The sequence below is a fragment of the Salvelinus alpinus genome, chromosome 24, assembly GCF_045679555.1.
Source record: "Salvelinus alpinus chromosome 24, SLU_Salpinus.1, whole genome shotgun sequence".
Taxonomy (NCBI): domain Eukaryota; kingdom Metazoa; phylum Chordata; class Actinopteri; order Salmoniformes; family Salmonidae; genus Salvelinus; species Salvelinus alpinus.
In genome coordinates this window covers 32,092,966-32,112,956 of record NC_092109.1, presented here as the reverse complement: position 1 = coordinate 32,112,956, position 19,991 = coordinate 32,092,966, and the positions used below count along the sequence as shown (strand labels likewise).

Genomic DNA, 19,991 nt, shown 5'->3' with positions numbered 1-19,991 from the left:
TAATAATTGTGTCAACTATTAAAACAATCACAAATTAATAATGGCAATAAAAATATATATATTTTCAGTTTGTTTTCCCATTCACTTCAGTGTAAATACTCTCACTTGAGTCCAGAAATAGTGGAAGATTAGCTAGCTACATGTTATCCCCCCCCCCCCCCCCCCAGGTCCCTATGAGGGATGTATTTTGAGTATTTGTAAATACCAATGGCATGAATAACTTACATGAAATTGAAATACTGTTTGTCTCTGAATATGTAGTGGTAGTGATTGCATAAAAGTTTAAATCCTCCCCTCTTTGCATGAGCAAGGAAAGCTGTGGTGACTGAATGCAATCAACCGCTTTGGCATGATCATCAATGGTTTTTGCTCTCCGCTGTTATTGAAAGGAAATTGCGTACTTACGGTTATGATTAGTGGACAACAATACAGTGCCTTCAGAACGTATTCATACCCCTTGACTTATTTCACATTTAGCTGTGTTACAGCCTGAATTAAAAATGTATTAAATATTTTTTTCCCCACCCATCAACACACAATATCCCATTATGACAAAGTGCAAACATGTTTTTAGAAATGGTTGCAAATTTATTGAAAATGAAATACAGAAATATCTAATTTCCATAAGTATTCACACCCCTAAATCAACACTTTTAGGAACACCTTTGGCTGAGATTACAGCTTTGAGTCATCTTGGGTATGTCTGTATCAGCATTGCACATCTGGATTTGGGGATTTTCTCCCATTCTTCCTTGCAGATTTTCTCAAGTTCTGCTAAATTAGATGGGGAGTGGCAGTGAACAGCAATCTTCAAGTCTTTCCACAGATTTTTTTTATAGGATTCAAGTCTGGGCTTTGGCTGGGCCACTCAAGGACTTTCACATTCTTGTTCTGAAGCCATTCCAGCATTCCTTTGGCTGTATGCTTGGGGTCATTGTCCTGTTGGAACGTAAATCTTCACCACAGTCTAAGGTCGTTTGCACTCTGAAGCAGGTTCACATCAAGGATTTGCCTGTATTTGTCTCCATTCATTGTTTTCTCTATCCTTACCAGTCTCCCAGTCCCTGCCACTGAAAAGCATCCCCATAGCATGATGCTGCCACCACCATGCTTCACAGTAGGGATGGTGTTAGATGGGTGATGTTGTGCCTGGTTTTCTCCAGACATAGCGCTTTGCATTCAGGCCTAATATTTAAATGTTTGTCTCTTCAGACCACAGAATATTTTGCCTTATGCTCTTGAGTCTTTCACGTCCTTTTTGCAAACTCCAGGTTTGTTTTCATGTGGCTTTTTCTCAGGAGTGGCTTCCGTCTGGCCACTCTCCCATAAAGCCCAGATTGGTGAAGTGCTGTAGAGACTGTTGTCCTTCTGTTCTCCCATCTCAGCCAAGGAACTCTGTAGTTCTGTCAGAGTGGTCATTGGGTTCTTGGTCACCTCCCTGACCAAGGTCGTTCTTGCCTGGTTGCTCAGTTTGGTCGGACAGCTAGCACTAGGCAGAGTCTGGGTAGTTCCATATTTTTTTTAATTTCCCAATGATGAAGACCACTGTGCTCTTGGAACTTTCAACACTAGAAATATTTTTTAACACTTCCACAGATATATGCCTCATCACAATCTCAGAGATGTACAGTACCAGTCAAAACTTTGGACACACCTACTCATTCAGGGGCTTTTATTTATTTTTACTATTTTCTACATTGTAGAATAATAGTGAAGACATCAAAACAAGGAAATAACACATAGGGAATCATGTAGTAACCAAAAAAGTGTCAAACAAATCAAAATATATTTTATTTTTGAAATTCTTCAAAGTAGTCACCCTTTTTATTGATGACAGCTTTGCACACTATTGGCATTCTCTCAACCAGCTTCATGGGGTAGTCACCTGGAATGCATTTCAATTAACAGGTGTGCCTTGTTAAGTTCATTTGTGTAATTTCTTTCCTTAATGCATTTGAGCCAATCAGTTGTGTTGTGACAAGGTAGGGGTGGTATACACAAGATAGCCTTATTTGGTAAAAGACCAAGTCCATATTATGGCAAGAACAGCTCAAATAAGCAAAGAGAAACTACAGCCCATCATTACTTTAAGACATGAAGGTCAGTCAATCTGGAAAATTTCAAGAACTTTGAAAGTTTCTTCAAGTGCAGTCGCAAAAACCATCAAGCGCTATGATGAAACTGCCTCTCATGAGGACCACCACAGGATAGGAAGACCCAGAGTTACCTCTGCTGCAGAGGATAAGTTCATTAGAGTTACTAGCCTCAGAAATTGCAGCCCAAATAAATGCTTCACAGAGTTCAAGTAACAGACACATCTCAACATCAACTGTTCAGAGGAGACTGCGTGAATCAGGCCTTCATGGTCGAATTGCTGTAAAGATACCTACTACTAAAGAACACCATTAAGAAGAAGAGAATTGCTTGGCCAAGAAACACGAGCAATGGACATTAGACTGGTGGAAATCTGTCCTTTGGTCTGATGAGTCCAAATTTCAGATTTTTGGTTCCAACCGCCGTGTCTTTGTGAAACGCAGAGTATGTGAACGGATTATCTCCGCATGTATGGTTACCACCATGAAGTATGGAGGAGGAGGTGTGATGGTGCTTTGCTGGTGACACTGTCTGTGATTTATTTAGAATTCAAGGCACACTTAACCAGCATGGCTACCACAGCATTCTGCAGCGATACGCCATCCCATCTGGTTTGAGCTTAGTGGGACTATCATTTGTTTTTCAACAGGACAATGACCCAACACACATCCAGGCTGTGTAAGGGCTATTTGAACAAGAAAGAGAGTGATGAAGTGCTGCATCAGATGACCTGGCCTCCACAATCACCTGACCTCAACCCAATTGAGATGATTTGGGATTATTTGGGGCGCAAAGTGAAGGAAAAGCAGCCACCAAGTGCTCAGCATATGTGGGAACTCTTTCAAGACTGTTGGAAAAGCATTCCAGGTGAAGCTGGTTGAGAGAATGACAAGCGTGTGCAAAGCTGTCAAAGGCAAAGGGTGGCTACTTTGAAGAATCTCAAATATAAATTATTTGTTTAACACTTTTTTTTTGGTTACTATGATTACATATGTGTTATGTCATAGTTTTGATGTCTTCACTATTATTCTACAATGTAGAAAATAGTCTAAATAAATAAAAACCCTTGAATGAGTAGGTGTGTCCAAACTTTTGACTGGTACTGTGCGTACAGTTCCTTGGACTAAATGGTATCGTTTCTACTCTGACAACTGTGGGACCTTCTATATAATAACAATTTTGGGGGTGCTTATATCTGTCCTGTTGCAGGCAAGTGTGTAATCTAAATGTTGTTTTTTGCCCGCCTCCTAACTCCCCGAGACACCCGCAGGGAGTGGGGTCACAGTAAAGGTAGCCATTGTACAGTGCCCCTGGAGCAATTAGGGTTAAGTGCCTTGCTCAAGGGCACAGTGACAGATTATATATTTTTGACCTCGTCAGCTCCCGTATTTGAACCAACAACCTTTGGTTACCGGCCCACGCTCTAACCTTGCGGCTACCTGCCGCACGACAGGTGTGTTTCTTTCTAAATCATGTACAAACAATTGAATTGGACTCCAATCAAGTTGTAGCAACATCCCAAGGATGATCAAAGGAAATTGGATGCACCTGAGCTCAATTTGGAGTGCCATAGCAAAGGGGTGTGAATACATCCATATTTCTGTATTTAATTTAATACATTTGCAAAAAAATATTCTAAAAACATGTTTTCACTTTGTCATAACGGGGTATTGTGTGTAGATAGGTGAGGGAAAAAAAGATTTAATCCATTTTGAATTCAGGCTGTAACACCAACAAAATGTGGTATAAGTCAAGGGGTATGAATACTTTCTGAAGGCACTACATGTGTCATAATTTGGGCCTTGTTGCTAAAGTGCATTTGTCAGAGCAGAACAGATGTTGAGGATTAGGATCATGTGTCAAATAAAGCCACTGCCCCCATGGCTGCTCCACGGGGAACCCAGCAGTGCATCAAGACCGTCGACCGAGGTATGCAGTTCCGTTAGGAAAGTCTTCCAGTTTCCTAGAATTAGCTGACAGAATGACCGTGCGAATGCCTGACCATCCATGAGACATCTAACTAATAAGGAGGGGGAGCAACCTTGCAACACCACTACATAGTACACAACACTTGAGATTAAGTAACATAATTGTAGTACAGTACTATTGATTCTGGGCCTGCAAATTATCATTTTTTAAATTCCAGATACTAAAAATGCTTTTTATTCTGCATGTAAAAACTATAGATAAATGTTTTACTTTACAGAGTTCATGCATAAAGATAATACATATAATTAGAATATTGCATTATCGGGTTCACAATGCTTAAGTTCACATTCAACTAGCACCATCTTGTATAAAAATTGCTTTGAAATGAATAAAAACTAAATACATTATCTTTAGTAAGAAAAATTGAATCTGTCCTTTAAAAATTGCTTTCATACAGGAATACTTTTAGGCAGAAAACTTGAAAAAAGGGCAAATACAGAAAGTTATGAAATCAGTTTAACTTGTTTTACCCCTTGTGTAAGTAAAACATCCAAACCCTGGTAGTTGTCCAACATGCACAAAACAAAGAAATTAAGCATAAGGTTGGAGGGATATTGTTGCCGCATGTAGCCGACAAACCAGGTCTTGAACCCTAACCAAAACATTCTCCAGGCCTATCTTTCATTGTAGCTAACATAATTATTTGTTTGAAGTCATTCCATCTAGTTGATGCGGGTGCTGAAATGTCTGATTTTAATATTAAAGCAAAATTATAACTTGGTTTAATTTTCTACTGCATTGAGCCGGCTCTGACGCTGCTGTCCCGTAAAGAACACTTCACAGTTTGTTCTTCTTCAATGTTTGCGGTTGGTCCATTTCTGACCTGTCGCCACTGGCAGTGAAAGGGATTCTTTGGTTAACTCTTTTCCCAATAGTCTCCACCTGGAAAGGACAAAACAGTTACTTTGGAAACTGCTGGACTGTCTATTACTCAACTTTTTTCAAATACTAAATGGGACTCACTAAGCATGCTGCTGTGAATGGATCTTTGGCTTTTTGTCAGCACAGCCTTCCAAAAGCAAAGACAACCTTTTTTTTGGTCCTAGGGTGTTTTCATAATCTCATCAGAATCCTAGACATTGTTCACGTCTTACTGTAGGATGACAGGTAGCCTAGCGGTTAGAGTGTTGGGCCAGTTCGAAAAGGTGAAAAATCTGCCGATGTGCCCTTGACTAAGGCACTTATCCCTAATTTGCTCCAGGGTTTGCCATACTACTATGGCTGACCCTGTAAAACAATACATTTCACTGCACCTATCTGGTGTATGTTACGAAACATATTTTTACTGTGGCCGTGGTTACTTGCCTGGAAGCCAATATGCTGGAGTTGGTCGTGCAAGCTGTCCAAGATCCTTCTGCCGTCAAAGATGAAGGCAGGTTTCAGCATGGCTTTATGGATCCTCTCATAGTCCAGCTCCTGCAATACAAATATAGACTTCATGGTTTACATTGAGAGCTCCCTTTCATCATTGAACAGTGCAACTACGGTATGTCATTATATAAGTGGCACCAAAATCTGTGTGGCCAGTCATCTCCTTGCCATTTGATGAGTGAGTAGTTTAAAAATGTAAATACACACCGTGAACATATCCCACTCTGTGCAGATCACAATTGCATGGGCATTCTCACAAGCCTTGTATGGGTCTGTGACGATGGTGACTAGACGAGAAACTAGGATGAGCGAGGATAAACAAGGATTACTTCATGCATATAAATACAACTTTTTCACACAATTATACAACAAACATTAATCCCATCTCATTAGAATGAGCAAAAAAAGTATCCCACGTTATGGCAACTAACACCTAACACAGAGAGAACAGAACACCCCTTGAAATATCATTATGTATTCAATAAAGGTATTCATGTTCATCTTCTTGATGATTTACTATTATATTAATTTACAGAAAGAACACTGTGGCTACCTGTTGCAGTGTCATGTCTTTCTGAGAGTGTGGGCTTAGTCAGGTCCTGCATGATCTGCTCAGCTTTAACCTTTGGGTCATAGATGTGTAGACAGGCTCCCTCCTCCAGCAGGTAGCGACTGATGTAGATACTAGAGGATTCCCTAAAAACAAAATGCACACAAGGATATGAGTATATAAGCTTGGAGGGGGCAACAGGACAATACGCTCAGAGCTTTGGATGTAAGCAGATAAATATTTTAAATGCCCCTCCATACCTTGTATCGCCAGTGTTTTTCTTGAAAGCGAATCCGAGCAAGGCTATCTTCTTGTCTGTCACTGTGTTGAAGAGGCAGTTGATTATCCGTGAGGAGAATCGTTTTCGCTGGTAGTCGTTTATCTCTATAACCTGGGAGACGCAACAATGAGATGTTCAACATTTGTCATTGTGATACTGTATTTTACTGACCGTAAAACAATAAAGTGTTACAGGAATGTCTTATCAAATGAGAAGCGAGTTCTGTATTGCACTACTTTGAGTTGATGATAAAAGCCCACCTGTTGCCAGTATCTTGCAACCTCGGGTAAGTTCAGCGCCTCGCATAGGTACACAAGATTGAGAACGTCTTTCTGGAAACAGCTGCCACCAAATCCTGTGAAACAAACACAGAATGTATCATGACTGAACTCATCCACTCACATCCCACTTTTCCATAACTGAAACCCAATCACTCAGTCATCCAATGATCTCATCCAACCACCCAATGATCTCATCCAACCACAACTTAACTGTTACTACCCCACAACTCAACCACTCCAGCCTTGCTTCTCTCCCACTCACCTACGCTGGCCTTCAGGAAGCGGCTGCCTATTCTCTGGTCTGTCCCAATGGCATGCGCCACCTCCTCCACATCAGCACCGGTTACCTCACAGAGGGCACTGATAGAGTTGATGCTACTGATACGTTGGGCAAGAAAGGCATTGGCTGCCTATAAAAAAAAAAGGAAAAACCAAGGATAGAGAAGTGAGCCAATGAATAAAGGCAGGAAACATTGCAGGAGGTGTCTCAGATCGTAACACTGCTGACCTGAGATTGTTATACAGTAATGTACAGAAGGACATAGAAGGACATATAAATACCAGCTTGGAAAGCTCAGAAGACCAGGTATTGGTGGTGATGATCTTGTTCTTGGGGACCCAGTGTTCATAGATGCTCCGCAAGGCCTGAATAGCATGTTGGCCCTCAGGGGTCTCATCCCCCCCAATCAATACCCTGTCTGGATTCTTCAGATCAGTGATGGCTGTTCCCTCAGCAAGAAACTCTGGGTTTGAGAGAACCTGCAGGAGAACAAGATCATACTTTTAAAGACCTGAAGACATGGCAGGTAGATGAAAGTAGGCGTTTGATACGCAGTCCATCCACACATGCAAGCCTGTCCCCTGAAATCACCTGGAAGCTGAGGCTACTCTTGGTGTTGGCATTGAAGATGCGGCGGATGCTCTCAGCAGCACGTACAGGAACTGTGCTTTTCTCCACAACAATCTTACAGCCACTGGAGACATCGGCAATGCGCCGGGCACATGCTTCTATGTACTTCAGGTCCGCTGCTCGACCCTTACCAATCCCAAATGTCTTGGTAGGCGTATTGACCTGGCAAAGGAAAGGGGAAATGTTTCAGGTGGATTCAATCATGGATCTTTCTCCATCACTGCACTTTGGGCGGCAGGTGGTTGGAGCATTTGGCCAGTAAACTAAAGGTCACTAGGTCTGCTCGGGGATTCGACATGGTGGAAAATCTGTCTGTGTCCTTGAGCAAGGCACTTAACCCTAATTGCTGACCCTGGTCGTGACCCCCAGAGGTTGTCTTAGGGGGAGATTTAAAATAAATAAATAAATAAATAAAACGTATGAAGTAGGACAAATATAAGCAACCACCAAATTATTACTATTACCTTCAAAGAAAGCAAAACTGAAACACATGTGTCAACAATACTTCCAATGAAAGCAATTGACATAAGAAAGGAAAGTGTTGAAAAGGAGTATTTACAGATATGAAGACCAGGTCTGCATTTTTTATGGCCTCATCAATGTCTGTGGAGAAGAAAAGGTTGACCCCGCGACATGATTCCACCACTTCCTGGAGTCCAAGCTAGAAAGAGAGAGAGGTTGTTAGAGCACAAGTGTCAAAAGTATCATGAGCTCAAAAGTCATGTGGCCAAAATGAATGACTTTACGTGGCAACACTAGTAGCTGGAAATATTGGAAAGACCAATACAAGTTAGGACAGATCTTTGAGAAACCTGGATATGAATGAGTAATACAGTTTTACTTAATTTCCTGCAGTTGAGACAAGTTCTACTAGGTTGAGATCTGTTCCGATAGTTTCTTGTACTAATATTGTCTCCCACTCACCTCAAAGATGGGAAGGCTATCAGAATTCCAGGCACGGATGCGGTCCTCGTTCACGTCAACCACGGTAACCGTCACTTCAGGGCACATCTGTGCGATGACGCTGCAGGTGGGACCGCCCACGTAGCCAGCCCCAATACAACAGATCCTCCTCACCTCCATCATTCTCCCTCTCAAGGAAGAAAATACAATCATGTAAGACGGGGGTCTACATACTAATTTTTTCAATGGATTGAGTGATAAAATAGCAATTTTTCCCCCAACATTTCAATTTAACAGAAACTAAGCAAATACAGATGGGCCTGTCATTTATTTTAACTCCTGGCGCTACTGACATCCTTTACCAAGCAGGGTGTCAATTACATACAGTGCATTCGGAAAGTATTCAGAGCCATTGACTTTTTCCACATTTTGTTAAATTACAGCCTTACTCTAAAATTGATACAATAATTTCCCCCCCTCAATCTACACACAATACCCCTTAATGACAAAGCAAAAACACTTAAGTTAAAAAATATATCACATTTACGTAAGTATTCAGACCCTTTACTCAGAACTTTGTTGAAACGCCTTTGGCAGCGATTACAGCCTTGAGTTTTCTTGGGTATGGTGCTACAAGCTTGTAACGTTCAAGTCTGGGCACTGGCTGGGCCACTCAAGGACATTCAGAGACTTGTCATGAAGCCACTCCTGCGTTGTCTTGGATGTGTGCTTAGGGTCGTTGTCCTGTTGGAAGGTGATCCTTCGCCCCCAGTCTGAGGTCCTGAGCAGGTTTATCTGCCAAAGAGTTCAATCTTGGTTTCATCAAACCAGAAAATCTTGTTTCTCATGGTCTGAGAGTCCTTTAGGTGCCTTTTGGCAAACTCCAAATGGGCTGTCATGTGCCTTTTACTGAGGAGTGGCTTCCGTCTGGCCACTCTACCATAGAGGCCTGATTGGTGGAGTGCTGTAGAGATGGTTGTACTTCTGGAAGGTTCTCCCATCTCCACAGAGGAACTCTGGAGCTCTGTCGGAGTGACCATCGGGTTCTTGGTCACCTACCTGACCAAGGCCCTTCTCCCCCGATTGCTCCGTTTGGCCAGGCGGCCAGCTCTAGGAAGAGTCTTGGTGGTTCCAAACTACTTCCATTTAAGAATGATGAGGCCATTTTTGATATCCTTCTCCAGATCTGTGCCTCGACACAATCCTGTCTCTGAGCTCTACGGACAATTCCTTCGACCTCATGGCTTGGTTTTTGCTCCGACATGCACTGTCAACCTTTATATAGACAGGTGCTTGCCTTTCCAAATCATGTCCAATCAATTGAATTTACCACAGGTGGACTTCAATCAAGTTGTAGAAACATCTTAAGGATGTTCAATGGAAACAGGATGCACCTGAGCTCAATTTCGAGTCTCATAGCAAAAGGTCTGAATACTTATGTAAATGAGGCATTTCTGTTATATATATTTAATCAATTTTCAAAACTTCCTAAAAACGAATTTGCCTTTTCATTATGGGGTATTGTGTGTAGATTGATTAGGAAAAACATTTATTTACTAAATTTTAGAATAAGGCTGTAACATAACAAAATGTGGAAAAAGTCAAGGGGTCTGAAGACTTTCCGAATGCATTTTCTTATAACTTGCCGTAATAGTAAAGTTTACAACAATAGTAAAGTTTAGTTTGTCATGGTGTACAACATTGGAATCTAAGAGCTGCATTGCAGTGTACAGTAATCCCTCGTTTATCGCGGGGGTTACGTTCCGAAAATGACCCGCGATAAGTGAAATCCGCGAAATAGAAAACTTCTTTTTTTTTTACAATTAGCAACTATTACATGTATACAAATACAGTGACTCACGTGTAGGCCGTTTCACTGCTCTTCAGACTGGGCCGCTGCATCCTGACTGCGCTCTGCAGTGTTCTCTTCTTCTGAAGCCCGCGGTGCAGGTGTGTTTGTTCGGGAGAAGAGCATAGTGATAGGCAGCTGTTGTCGCTCTTTTTTCTTCTTTGCAAAAAGATCCTTGTACACCGACATGCCACCATCGATTACGTTGGAGAACTGTAATGAACGGCTCATCAAAGGGTCCCATTCCTCAGCTACTCGCTTAAGTTAAGTGGCCATTCGCACCATGGTTGCTAAGCGACCAAGCGTTAGTCCTTCCTTCCTTCCTGGCCAACTTAATGTAAATTTGCCAAGCTGTTTTATGTACGTACACATAACTGCACGAGACGACAAAATGATAGCACAATTCGTAGCATGTTTTGATACAAGAAGCGGGAGTGAGTTTTTAGCGAATCAGAATGCAGAGCACAATGCACCAAAAAAAAATAAAAAATGCATTATGAAAATCCGCGAAATAGCGAATCCGCGATAAGTGAACCGCGAAGTGGCGAGGGATCACTGTACCTTAATAATTATATAAACAAAGTAATAAACTGTCCTTGTGAGGAGGGAGCATCACGGTCATAGCCAAGGGAAAGCCTCGAAAATATATATTTTTTAGACCAGCACATGGTTTCAGTCAAGCCTTTGAGTTTGTCCTTTCCCAAGGATGTCTGGTATCCAGCACGTCATTGAGAAGGGCTCCAGCCTTGAGGTCAAAACGTTGGCAAGGTTCTGACCGGGATTTTTTAACAAGGTGGTGCTGCTGAATATGGCTGGGGTGGAGGCCCGAGAGATTTGTGTTTTTGAACACCTGCCATTTCCTGCAATCTAGAGCAAAAGAAATTGCCTTATCATGATAAGTAAAAAATAAATATATGTTTTACATAGTGGCACAGCCAGTCCAAAAGATGGCACAGTGCCTCTCATTTTTTGGGGAGAACCCTGGTTGGCTTTATGTGCTGTGCTATTTGAAAGTCAATACTGACTATCAAAACTAAAATTATTTTCAAAGCATAATCTGAATGTTTCATGGCAATACCTTCAATATTGAGTTGGATTCCCCAGTGGGTATCAATGGAATAAAAAGGAATTCTGTGTAGCAAATTAAGCCACCTCTATTTGACCAGTTTTCCCCTCACTCTACCTATGCTGCCACGCTGTCTCTAAATCACAGGTGTCTCTATGTGCAGTCAGATGGAACTTCCTGGGACTACTGTCAGTCAACACACGAGCGTGCGCACACATAATTGGCCCCTAGCCCTCCACCGCACTAGATACAAATTATACATTATTCCCAACTTTTACCGTGTACAGGATCTGCCAGATATGAGTATAAACATGCGCAACTGGCCACCGTATGCCCTTTATCAGTAGTAAATCAGATATTTATTTGTAATTTTTGTTTTATTTAACCTTTATTTAACTAGGCAAGTTAGTTAAAAGAACAAATTCTTATTTACAATGTAGGTCTACCCCTAACAACACTAGGCCAATTGTGCGCCGCCCTACGGGACTCCCAATCACGGCCGGTTGTGATACAACCTGGAATTGAACCAGGGTCTGTAGTGACACCTCTAGCACTGAGATGCAGTGCGAAATTGTGAACCAATTTGAACCACACCCACACTCGGGAGACCAATCATCACAGTAACCAGACCAATGTCAAGAATCTTTAGAGGGATGATTAGGAACAGATCTGGATATTGAACGACCAAAAGAAACCAAACCTGAAAATGATTCAGTGAATAAAACTGCATTTCACAATCAGAACCCCTTTTGTGGCCGGTGAGGAACCAATAACCCCAAACACACAACAAAATCTACAAAGAATGGTTAATTGATCACAAAAATCAATATTTTACTATGGTTATTTGTCTCCGGACTTGAACCCCACTGAAAACCTGTAGTATGAATTGAAGAGTGTAGTCCATATGCGCAGGCGAAGGATATCAAGGATCTGGAAAGATTCTGAAGGGTCTAAGATTTCTCCCAATGTGTTCTCCAATCTTTAAGAAAAAAGCTCAGTGTGGTTGTCCTCGTAAGTGGAGGGTGCTGAACTATTGATTACATGACAGACTCTTAACTTGTTAAACAAAATCTTTCTCGGGGGAATTGTATAAGTATAAAATAACTTTTTTTGAGCATACAATATAGCCACTGTAGCTCAGTATTTGTATTTATTTTATAGTCTTATTTCAACATCTTTATCAAGGGATCCAATTCCCTGAACCAACTAGAGTCTGTAACGTATAGACGTGTGGGTTTAAAAAAACTTCCCACACGGTAATTTAGAGGGTTTAAAAGTTGGCCAAATTGGAGCCAACACTTCGATGTTATTTGCTAGCTAGTTACCTAACCGTATCTCGGTAACTTGCGCCTGTACACCAGCCACCTATAATTTATCCATACCTGTTATTTACATGAATGTATCCCCATCTAGTCGATCATCAATGTGTTTAGCTAGCTAACGTTACAAAGCCAAATTGGATAGCTTATTTTTTAGGGGCTAACTAGCTAGCCCACTAAACACTTACCAGTGTTTAATGATGGGTGCGCTGTTCAACCGAATACAATTTCACAGACTATCAACCACGTTAAAGTGATTCCGTTGTATTTTCTTCCAGGGGTATGATTGCTGGTCTGTGGTGATGATGATCAGAAGTGGTGTAGACGCTTGCTCCAGTGAAAAGAGTTTGGTATGCTGAGTGCCACTGTGAGACTTCTATCTAAATCTCAAACAGGGGGCGGGGTTTCACATTCCTTTAACATCACATCCCCACTGATGCTTACCAGAAATGTGTTAATTTAAAAAGACGCAACCATTCAGTCTATGGCACAAAGTTACAGAAGTTCATATTATACAATTTATTACAGGGTAATTACATTATGCCAGTGTGTGGCTGAACAATCTTGTTGTTCGAAGGGGTTTAGGATTTAGTTCTTTGAGATCCAATTCATGTAGGCGAAGTATTGATTGCCTATCACTAGTTAGTACATGGGTGTGACAAACATTTGCAAATGTAATGAAAATACATTATTTCACATATTGAGTATTATGTATAAACCTTGGAGACAAAACATGAAGCTGAGCAAAAGACAACTATAGCAGAAGGAATTTGATGAGATTTGTCTGGGAGAGGTGGTAGGAGTGTACTACAATCTATTAGTCCAATGATAATACAATTCCATCACACTGACGGATGAATGGAGAACAGCATAGAAAAGCATACAGTGGAATTTGTAACAGTGTCACAAAAGCAATCCACTCATCGTAATGATTTAATCATAAACCCCGAGGCACAACCCAGCTCAATTTGAGACCAGACATGCACAGACCACAGCTGAGGGTGTCCATCCCCGTTGTTATTATAGAGCGAGTAACTCAGCTGGGTGGAGAGAAAAAACAGTACGTCTCATATCCTGTTATTTTTATTCTATATTTTTCTTTCTGCATTGTTGGGAGGGGCTCAAAAGTACGCATTTGCAATTAAATGCCATGGGAATAGTCTCACAGCCCAATCGTAGTCTCTCATTCCATACACATTATGGTAATATTATGCTAAGAAACCGTGGTGCTGTTCAATAAGGATATTCTAAGACACTCATTGCTGACGTGTTACCGTGCGGGGTAATTTCACTAGTCCGTCCCCCCTCAGCATCATGACTGCTGTCTTTGTGCTATGTTCCTAAGGAAACAAGGCGAGGGTCCACCCACTCGTCAGATTAAGTCATACCCAGCTCCCCCAAATCGTTACTAACCCAGGAAAAGTTAGGAGTCATTACACACCATCAAAGCACTCTACTCATTCACTTCCCTCTATCCACCCTCAGGGCAAATGTAATTACCTTAGCCTACTTTTAGGTGCCCCTTTGTCCTAAGTAGAGAGCAGTGCTGGAACAAGTACCCAATTGTCATACTTGAGTAAAAGTAAAGATAACTTAATCGAAAATGACTCAAGTAAAAGTGAAAGTCACCCAGTAAAATACAACTGGTGTAAGTCTAAGTTTTTAAATATACTTAAGTATCAAAAGTATTTGGAACTGCTAAAATATACAGTACTTAAGTATTTAAAGTAAATGTATAAATCATTTATAATTCCTTATATTAAGCAAACCACATGGCATAATTTTCTTATTTTAATTTACATCTAGCCAGAGGCACACTCCAACAGACATAATTTACAAATGAAGCATGTGTGTTTAGTGAGTTCACCAGCTCAGAGGCAGTAGGAATGACCAGGGATGTTCTCTTGATAGGTGTGCGAATTGGACCAATTTCTGTCCTGCTAAGCATTCAAAATGTAACGAGTACTTTTGGGTGTCAGGGAAAATGTATGGAGTACATTATTTTACATTATTTTCTTTAGGAATGTAGTGAAGTAAAAGTAGCCAAAAATATCAAAGTACAGATACCCCCAAAAACTACTTAAGTAGTACTTACAAGTATTTAAAAAATATATATAAGTCAGTAAAGAACAAATTCTTATTTACAATGTTAGCCTACACCGGCCATACCCGGACGATGCTGGGCCAATTGTACGCCACCCTATGGGACTCCCAATCACGGCCAGTTGTGATACAGCCTGGATTCGAACCAGGGTGTCTGTAATGATGCATCAAGCACTGAGATGGAGTGCCTTAGACAGCTGCGCCACTCAGGAGCCCTTATTTTTACTTAAGTACTTTACACCACTGGTAGAGAGTATCCACTTGACACCCCATTCTTGAGAAACATCTGTTCTAGTTAACATTGGTCAAACTTCCCTCAAAAAAGAGCAGTGTAGATTAGAGACAACTGAAAATTTGCTTTACGATGCCACCTTAACAAATTCTGGGCCATGTAATACAAACCAAGATGGTGAGACGCTCTGTTGAGGGAGCCTTATGGAACCATTAAAATGCTGTTGTCCTGTAGATCCCAGAGTTTGTGTCCTCTAAGGACTGGTTGTGTCAGTTTGTCTATCTGCACAGACAAAGCTCTTGGAATATGTCTTCTATTCTGGCACTGCTCTCTTTAGTACTATTGGTCTCCAACAACCAACAGAACACCACACTTCTGCCATCACTTTACATGGTCCCTAAATTGTAAATAATATTTTGTACAAGATGCCAATGAGTGGTATACTTTAAAAACAGGACATCAATCGAATCAAATGTCAAAAGTTAACATTTTATTTCCATGTCTTTTTAAATGATGTTATGCTGTACATTACATACATGTGCATGATGTCATGCGCACAATACTGGTAATAAGGCAAAGATACTACAGCAAACCAGGCCGAGGGGTTTCCTCTTGCAAGACGAATCTGAACAGTGACACTTGACCTCTGACCCCATAAGCAGCCCCAGACTCTTCCTTGATCCTGAGTTCCCATAGCTCAGCTCTCCAATGGCAGAATCCAACCAGATCTATGGGACTAATTTACAAGGGCTCTAAATGTAATGTTTTTTACAGCATAACATATGTTTACCTGGGATTGCACCAGACTTTTGAAGAGTCATGTTTCAGGAGAAAAACACACTGCAAGCAGTGGATGAAACAGGCTGTTCTCATCTCCAAGGCTATGCCCCAAGCATACGCCATCTAAAGCTTCCACTCTGCCAAGATGCCTCTTTCAACAGTGCCGGCTGAGAAGAGTTTATTGGTGCAATGGCCAGGAGTTGTTTGACCAATAGCACACAACACCTCTGGCGACACATGATGGGCATGACTTCCAAAAGTATCTTTTAATCACTGTCGCTGTCACTGTCTCCTTCATCCTCTTCTTTCTCTTCCTTTTTTGCCTCAGTCTCTTCCATCAGTCCAGAAAAGAAATCATCCCCACCCCCATAGGCTTTCTTGCTGAGGGACTTGAGGTTTCCATCTTTCTTCTTCCTCTTCCGGTAGTCACTGACTGTCATGTCGCGGAGACTTGAAATGTCCCAGAACTTGATCATCTGGTCGTGGGCACAGCTCGCCAGGAAACGTGAGTCGCGAGAGCGGGCAATTTGCTCAATAGGCTCCCCAACATGCTGCCCTATGCAGCCCAGTACCCGATTGGGCAGGAGGTTTATGGCACTGTCAAGAGGGAGAGATAGATTCTAATTAGTCTAAGTAAAAACTTCAGTACTGTATCACTGAAAACTAAAAATGGTCCTAAGGAAAAATCAAGCCATGTCATAAGTATGTTTGGCATACTCTTGCCCTCTATAGGAGATTTGAAGAACAACGCCTTGCAAAAGAATCTCCCTCAAATCTGTGCATTGCATGTTATCATCTAATGCAGATGACAACGAACTTAACATACTACTTCTAAATAATTAAAGTCTACAAAACCATTCAACTCTTTAGATCCTAAATAAAATCCTAAATAAAATCCAACTGAACACTTACCGTATAACTCCATCCATGGAGGCAGCACACAGTATACTGTCTGTAATGGGAACAATGCAGTCCACAGATTCTGCCTTCACAGCGAAGCGGTCACTGGTGGCTCCAAAGCCGTTCCAGTTGAAGATGTACATAGTCCCTTCACTGGAGCCACACACCACCTTCTTCCCTCGCTGTGTGATGAGGCAGGGAACAGTGGACAACTTAAGTTATTGACTCTGAACGTTTTTAGATAATGCAATGATTTCAAGTGTCTCAGCCAGTAGACTAGCCAGTCCTGAACCTTCAGATAAAGAGGATGAGACACTCACTTTCATAATGGCCACCGAGGTAAGGTCCCCGCTCTGGAACTCTGACAGGAGCTCAAATCGCCGCCTCTTGATGTTGAAGACCCCCATCGTCCCATCACCACTGTGACATAAAACATAATTCATGTCAGTTGACAAGTCACATCTGTACATGCTAGTCTCAATGAATAGAGCCACTGAAAACCCTTATTCAATTTTCGATCCCCATCCCGTGTCTGAACTGAACTCTTACCTGGAGGTGAGTAGCATTCTCTTGGCCTGGTCAATAGCAATGCCGCTGATATAGTCATCATGATGCTTCAGGTCCATGAACGATGTGCCCTTCCTCATGTCCCAAACCTTCAGTGTCCCCCCATCATCCCCGGTGGCGAGCACATTCTCATCCACCAGCAGCAGTGCATTGATTGGGACACTAGTCAAATATGGGTGAAGGTGAGGAACACAGTCAATGCAACCACAATAGTGCAATACAATCATTAGGCTCTCTCAACAGAACATGGATCAAGTGAGGGTGTAGAAAAAAAATTCAAAGCCCTAAACTAATGACATCAATGGACTAGAGAGACTTTACCTGTGGGCTTTGGCGATGCGTGTGACAAGTTTTCCCCCTTCCACATCCATGAGATGGACTGACTTGTCTTTTGAAACGCTGAACAGTTCTACATACACAGAAAAGTAACTACTGGTTGATGTTTAACCATTTAAAACATAACAGACAGAAGGGCCCAGCAAGTTGTGTTGACCAACATGAGATGATAAAACTGTATCACAAGCAAAATAAATGCAAGGCAACCAAACCCTACCAGTGATCACACTTACTCTGTCCATCATGAGAGAAAGCAACTTCCCTGCAGGACTTGAGATGATGTCCAGACGACCATAGCTCCTTGCTCTCCCCCTCTGTGCACGAGTAGGAGTATCTGGGGATGCAAAACAATGACGTTCACTTCCACAATGGCACTTACATTTATGTAAATGTTCATAAGCATCACAGGTGGTTATATTTCTTACACGTAAATATCACCGTCAATATCCCCGGCAGCAAAAATATCTTGTTTTGGATGGAAGGCCAATGTGTTGACAATTGCGTCGAGTTTGATGTCCTCTGGCGTTTCACGTATCCTTGGCTCTCTTGGTTCCTCTGCCGGTTCGTCTTCCTAGGAGAATATGATAGAGAAAAGACTACTATATTAGGCTGTCATTAAATGTGATGATACCGAAGCACATTAGGCGTGGAGAAGCCTTATAACCTAGTTGCATGCATGATTGTTAATTACCTCAGAATCTTGATCTTTTTTCAAATCATCTTTTGTTTCCTCTACCGACTCATCCTATAGAATGGGATAGAAAAAGACTGTCAGATTGGCTTAACAAAATAGTTGAAATGCGGTGATGTACACATTCGGACTAGAGCTGAAGCATGTATGAATGGTTAGCTAACTTAGCTACCCCGGTATCTTCTGTTTTCAAATCATCAGAACCAGTCATTATCGAAATAGCCCCGACTTCCTGAATAATGTAGGCAAAAACAACACCATTGATAAGTCACAATCACGTTTAGCCATTGACAAAAACTTGTATAAAGAGGGCTAACACCAGAATTGTCGTATGGTAAAGATACTCGTGGTCTCACCAAGGAAGCCGCCATTATGCTTCTGTAGACGTCAACCAAGCCAAAGATGCATTCAAACACGCAAATTTTACAACGTTACTAACGTTGCGAAATTAACCAAAACGTTGCAAAATTAACCAGGCATACCCTCGGTTGGGCCAAAAGCGGACAATGCCCATTAGGGCAGCAACAAACGCAAACAGAAGGGGGAAAACATATTTAATAAAAATACATTCAGCTAAATAAATGTATATAGCTAGTTACACTGAAATAAAACATTACATTTTTTTTCGAATGACTCCAACACATAGACTGTAAAAAGCTCCAACGACTGCCACACGAGGTCTCCCTCCGCCAAATCCTACACAATTTTATACTGTTGCAATGGTGGATTACTTCCCTTTGCTCCTCGTGTAGCCTACTGCTCAACAGATCATGGGTCCCCAGATCAAGGTTTTTAGTGACCTTAAGCAAAATTAGATTTTTGGGCCCAACACCTTGTGACATCAACCATTGATCTCGAACGGTCGCTGGGTCGAAACCCCGCGCTGACAAGGTAAAAATCTGTTGTTCTGCCCCCGAGCAAGGCAGTTAACCCACTGTTCCCCGGGCGCCGATGACGTGGTTGATTACGGTAGCCCCCGCACCTCTGATTCAGAGGGGTTAGGTATCCCCTTTTCCCTTTCCCTTTATTTCTTGCAGACACCCATTTGGGTCACGGCGCCGTGTGACTGACTGCGGTTCTAACCAGGATCTCCTGTGCGCCACAAGTCTGCTGAGCTAAAGGCAAGGCATCCTCTCAGGGAGCTAACACAAGCCTTCAGGTCTCAGACGGACGAGGTTAATCACCAGAGCGTTATTCACCGAACAACCTCTGTTAATGACTGTATAGTGGGTGCACATTTGTGTTTTTGCCCTAGCAGTACACACCTCTCCACAGGAACAGGATTAAGAAACACTTATGTAGCAAATGGTGGTGGGAGAGTGTATATTTCATTAGCGAGAATTAGAATTGATTTATTGATTAATTGATTGATTGATTAATGTTGATCACATCTCTGAAAAATAGCTGCCATGAGAAAACACAATGTGGATATTATTATTATTATTATTTTATTATTATGTTTGTATTCTGTTTAGGCTATCTTCATTTGGAAGTATGATATAGCCTACACCTGATAGGCTACCCACATCCCCCCAATAGAATCCCCATACTTTAACGATGACTGCTTCTCCATCCTAGAGGGGGAGAGCAACAATTTCCTGGCCCAGGGACACGTACTAGTCTGTGGCAAACTAAATGCCAGAACTGGACAAGAACCTGATACCCTCAGCACACAGGGGGACAAACACCTACCTGGGGGGACAGCATTCCCTCCCCCATATGCCCCCATAGACACAACTACGACAACATAACCAACAAAAACGAGTCACA

General features: G+C 41.8%; 2 protein-coding genes across 4 annotated transcripts; both read right to left on the bottom strand.

Annotated features, from left to right (window-relative positions):
- Positions 1-4,241: 4,241 nt before the first annotated feature.
- Positions 4,242-12,988, bottom strand: LOC139551827 (UDP-glucose 6-dehydrogenase-like). Of its 3 annotated transcripts, none has more exons than XM_071363187.1 (13): positions 12,801-12,980; positions 10,789-11,094; positions 8,400-8,568; positions 8,035-8,136; positions 7,437-7,637; positions 7,127-7,324; positions 6,828-6,975; positions 6,545-6,639; positions 6,265-6,395; positions 6,008-6,150; positions 5,662-5,753; positions 5,389-5,499; positions 4,242-4,965 (listed from the first exon to the last, which is right to left on the bottom strand). In XM_071363187.1, the coding sequence occupies exons 3-13, from the start codon at positions 8,559-8,561 to the stop codon at positions 4,861-4,863; spliced, it is 1,488 nt and encodes a 495-aa protein (XP_071219288.1). In that variant the 5' UTR covers positions 8,562-8,568; positions 10,789-11,094; positions 12,801-12,980; the 3' UTR covers positions 4,242-4,860. The 3 variants fall into 3 exon arrangements, with proteins under 3 accessions (XP_071219288.1, XP_071219289.1, XP_071219287.1); XM_071363188.1 differs by having other exon boundaries at positions 11,004-11,094; positions 12,801-12,939; XM_071363186.1 differs by lacking the exon at positions 10,789-11,094 and having other exon boundaries at positions 12,801-12,988.
- A 2,427-nt stretch (positions 12,989-15,415) lies between these two features.
- Positions 15,416-19,492, bottom strand: wdr55 (WD repeat domain 55). The gene is made up of 10 exons (XM_071364555.1): positions 18,578-19,492; positions 18,394-18,453; positions 18,222-18,275; positions 17,956-18,101; positions 17,764-17,864; positions 17,516-17,603; positions 17,177-17,356; positions 16,948-17,047; positions 16,640-16,809; positions 15,416-16,324 (listed from the first exon to the last, which is right to left on the bottom strand). Exons 1-10 carry the CDS (start codon positions 18,590-18,592, stop codon positions 15,994-15,996), a joined length of 1,245 nt encoding a protein of 414 aa, XP_071220656.1. The 5' UTR covers positions 18,593-19,492; the 3' UTR covers positions 15,416-15,993.
- Between the last annotated feature and the right edge of the window lie 499 nt (positions 19,493-19,991).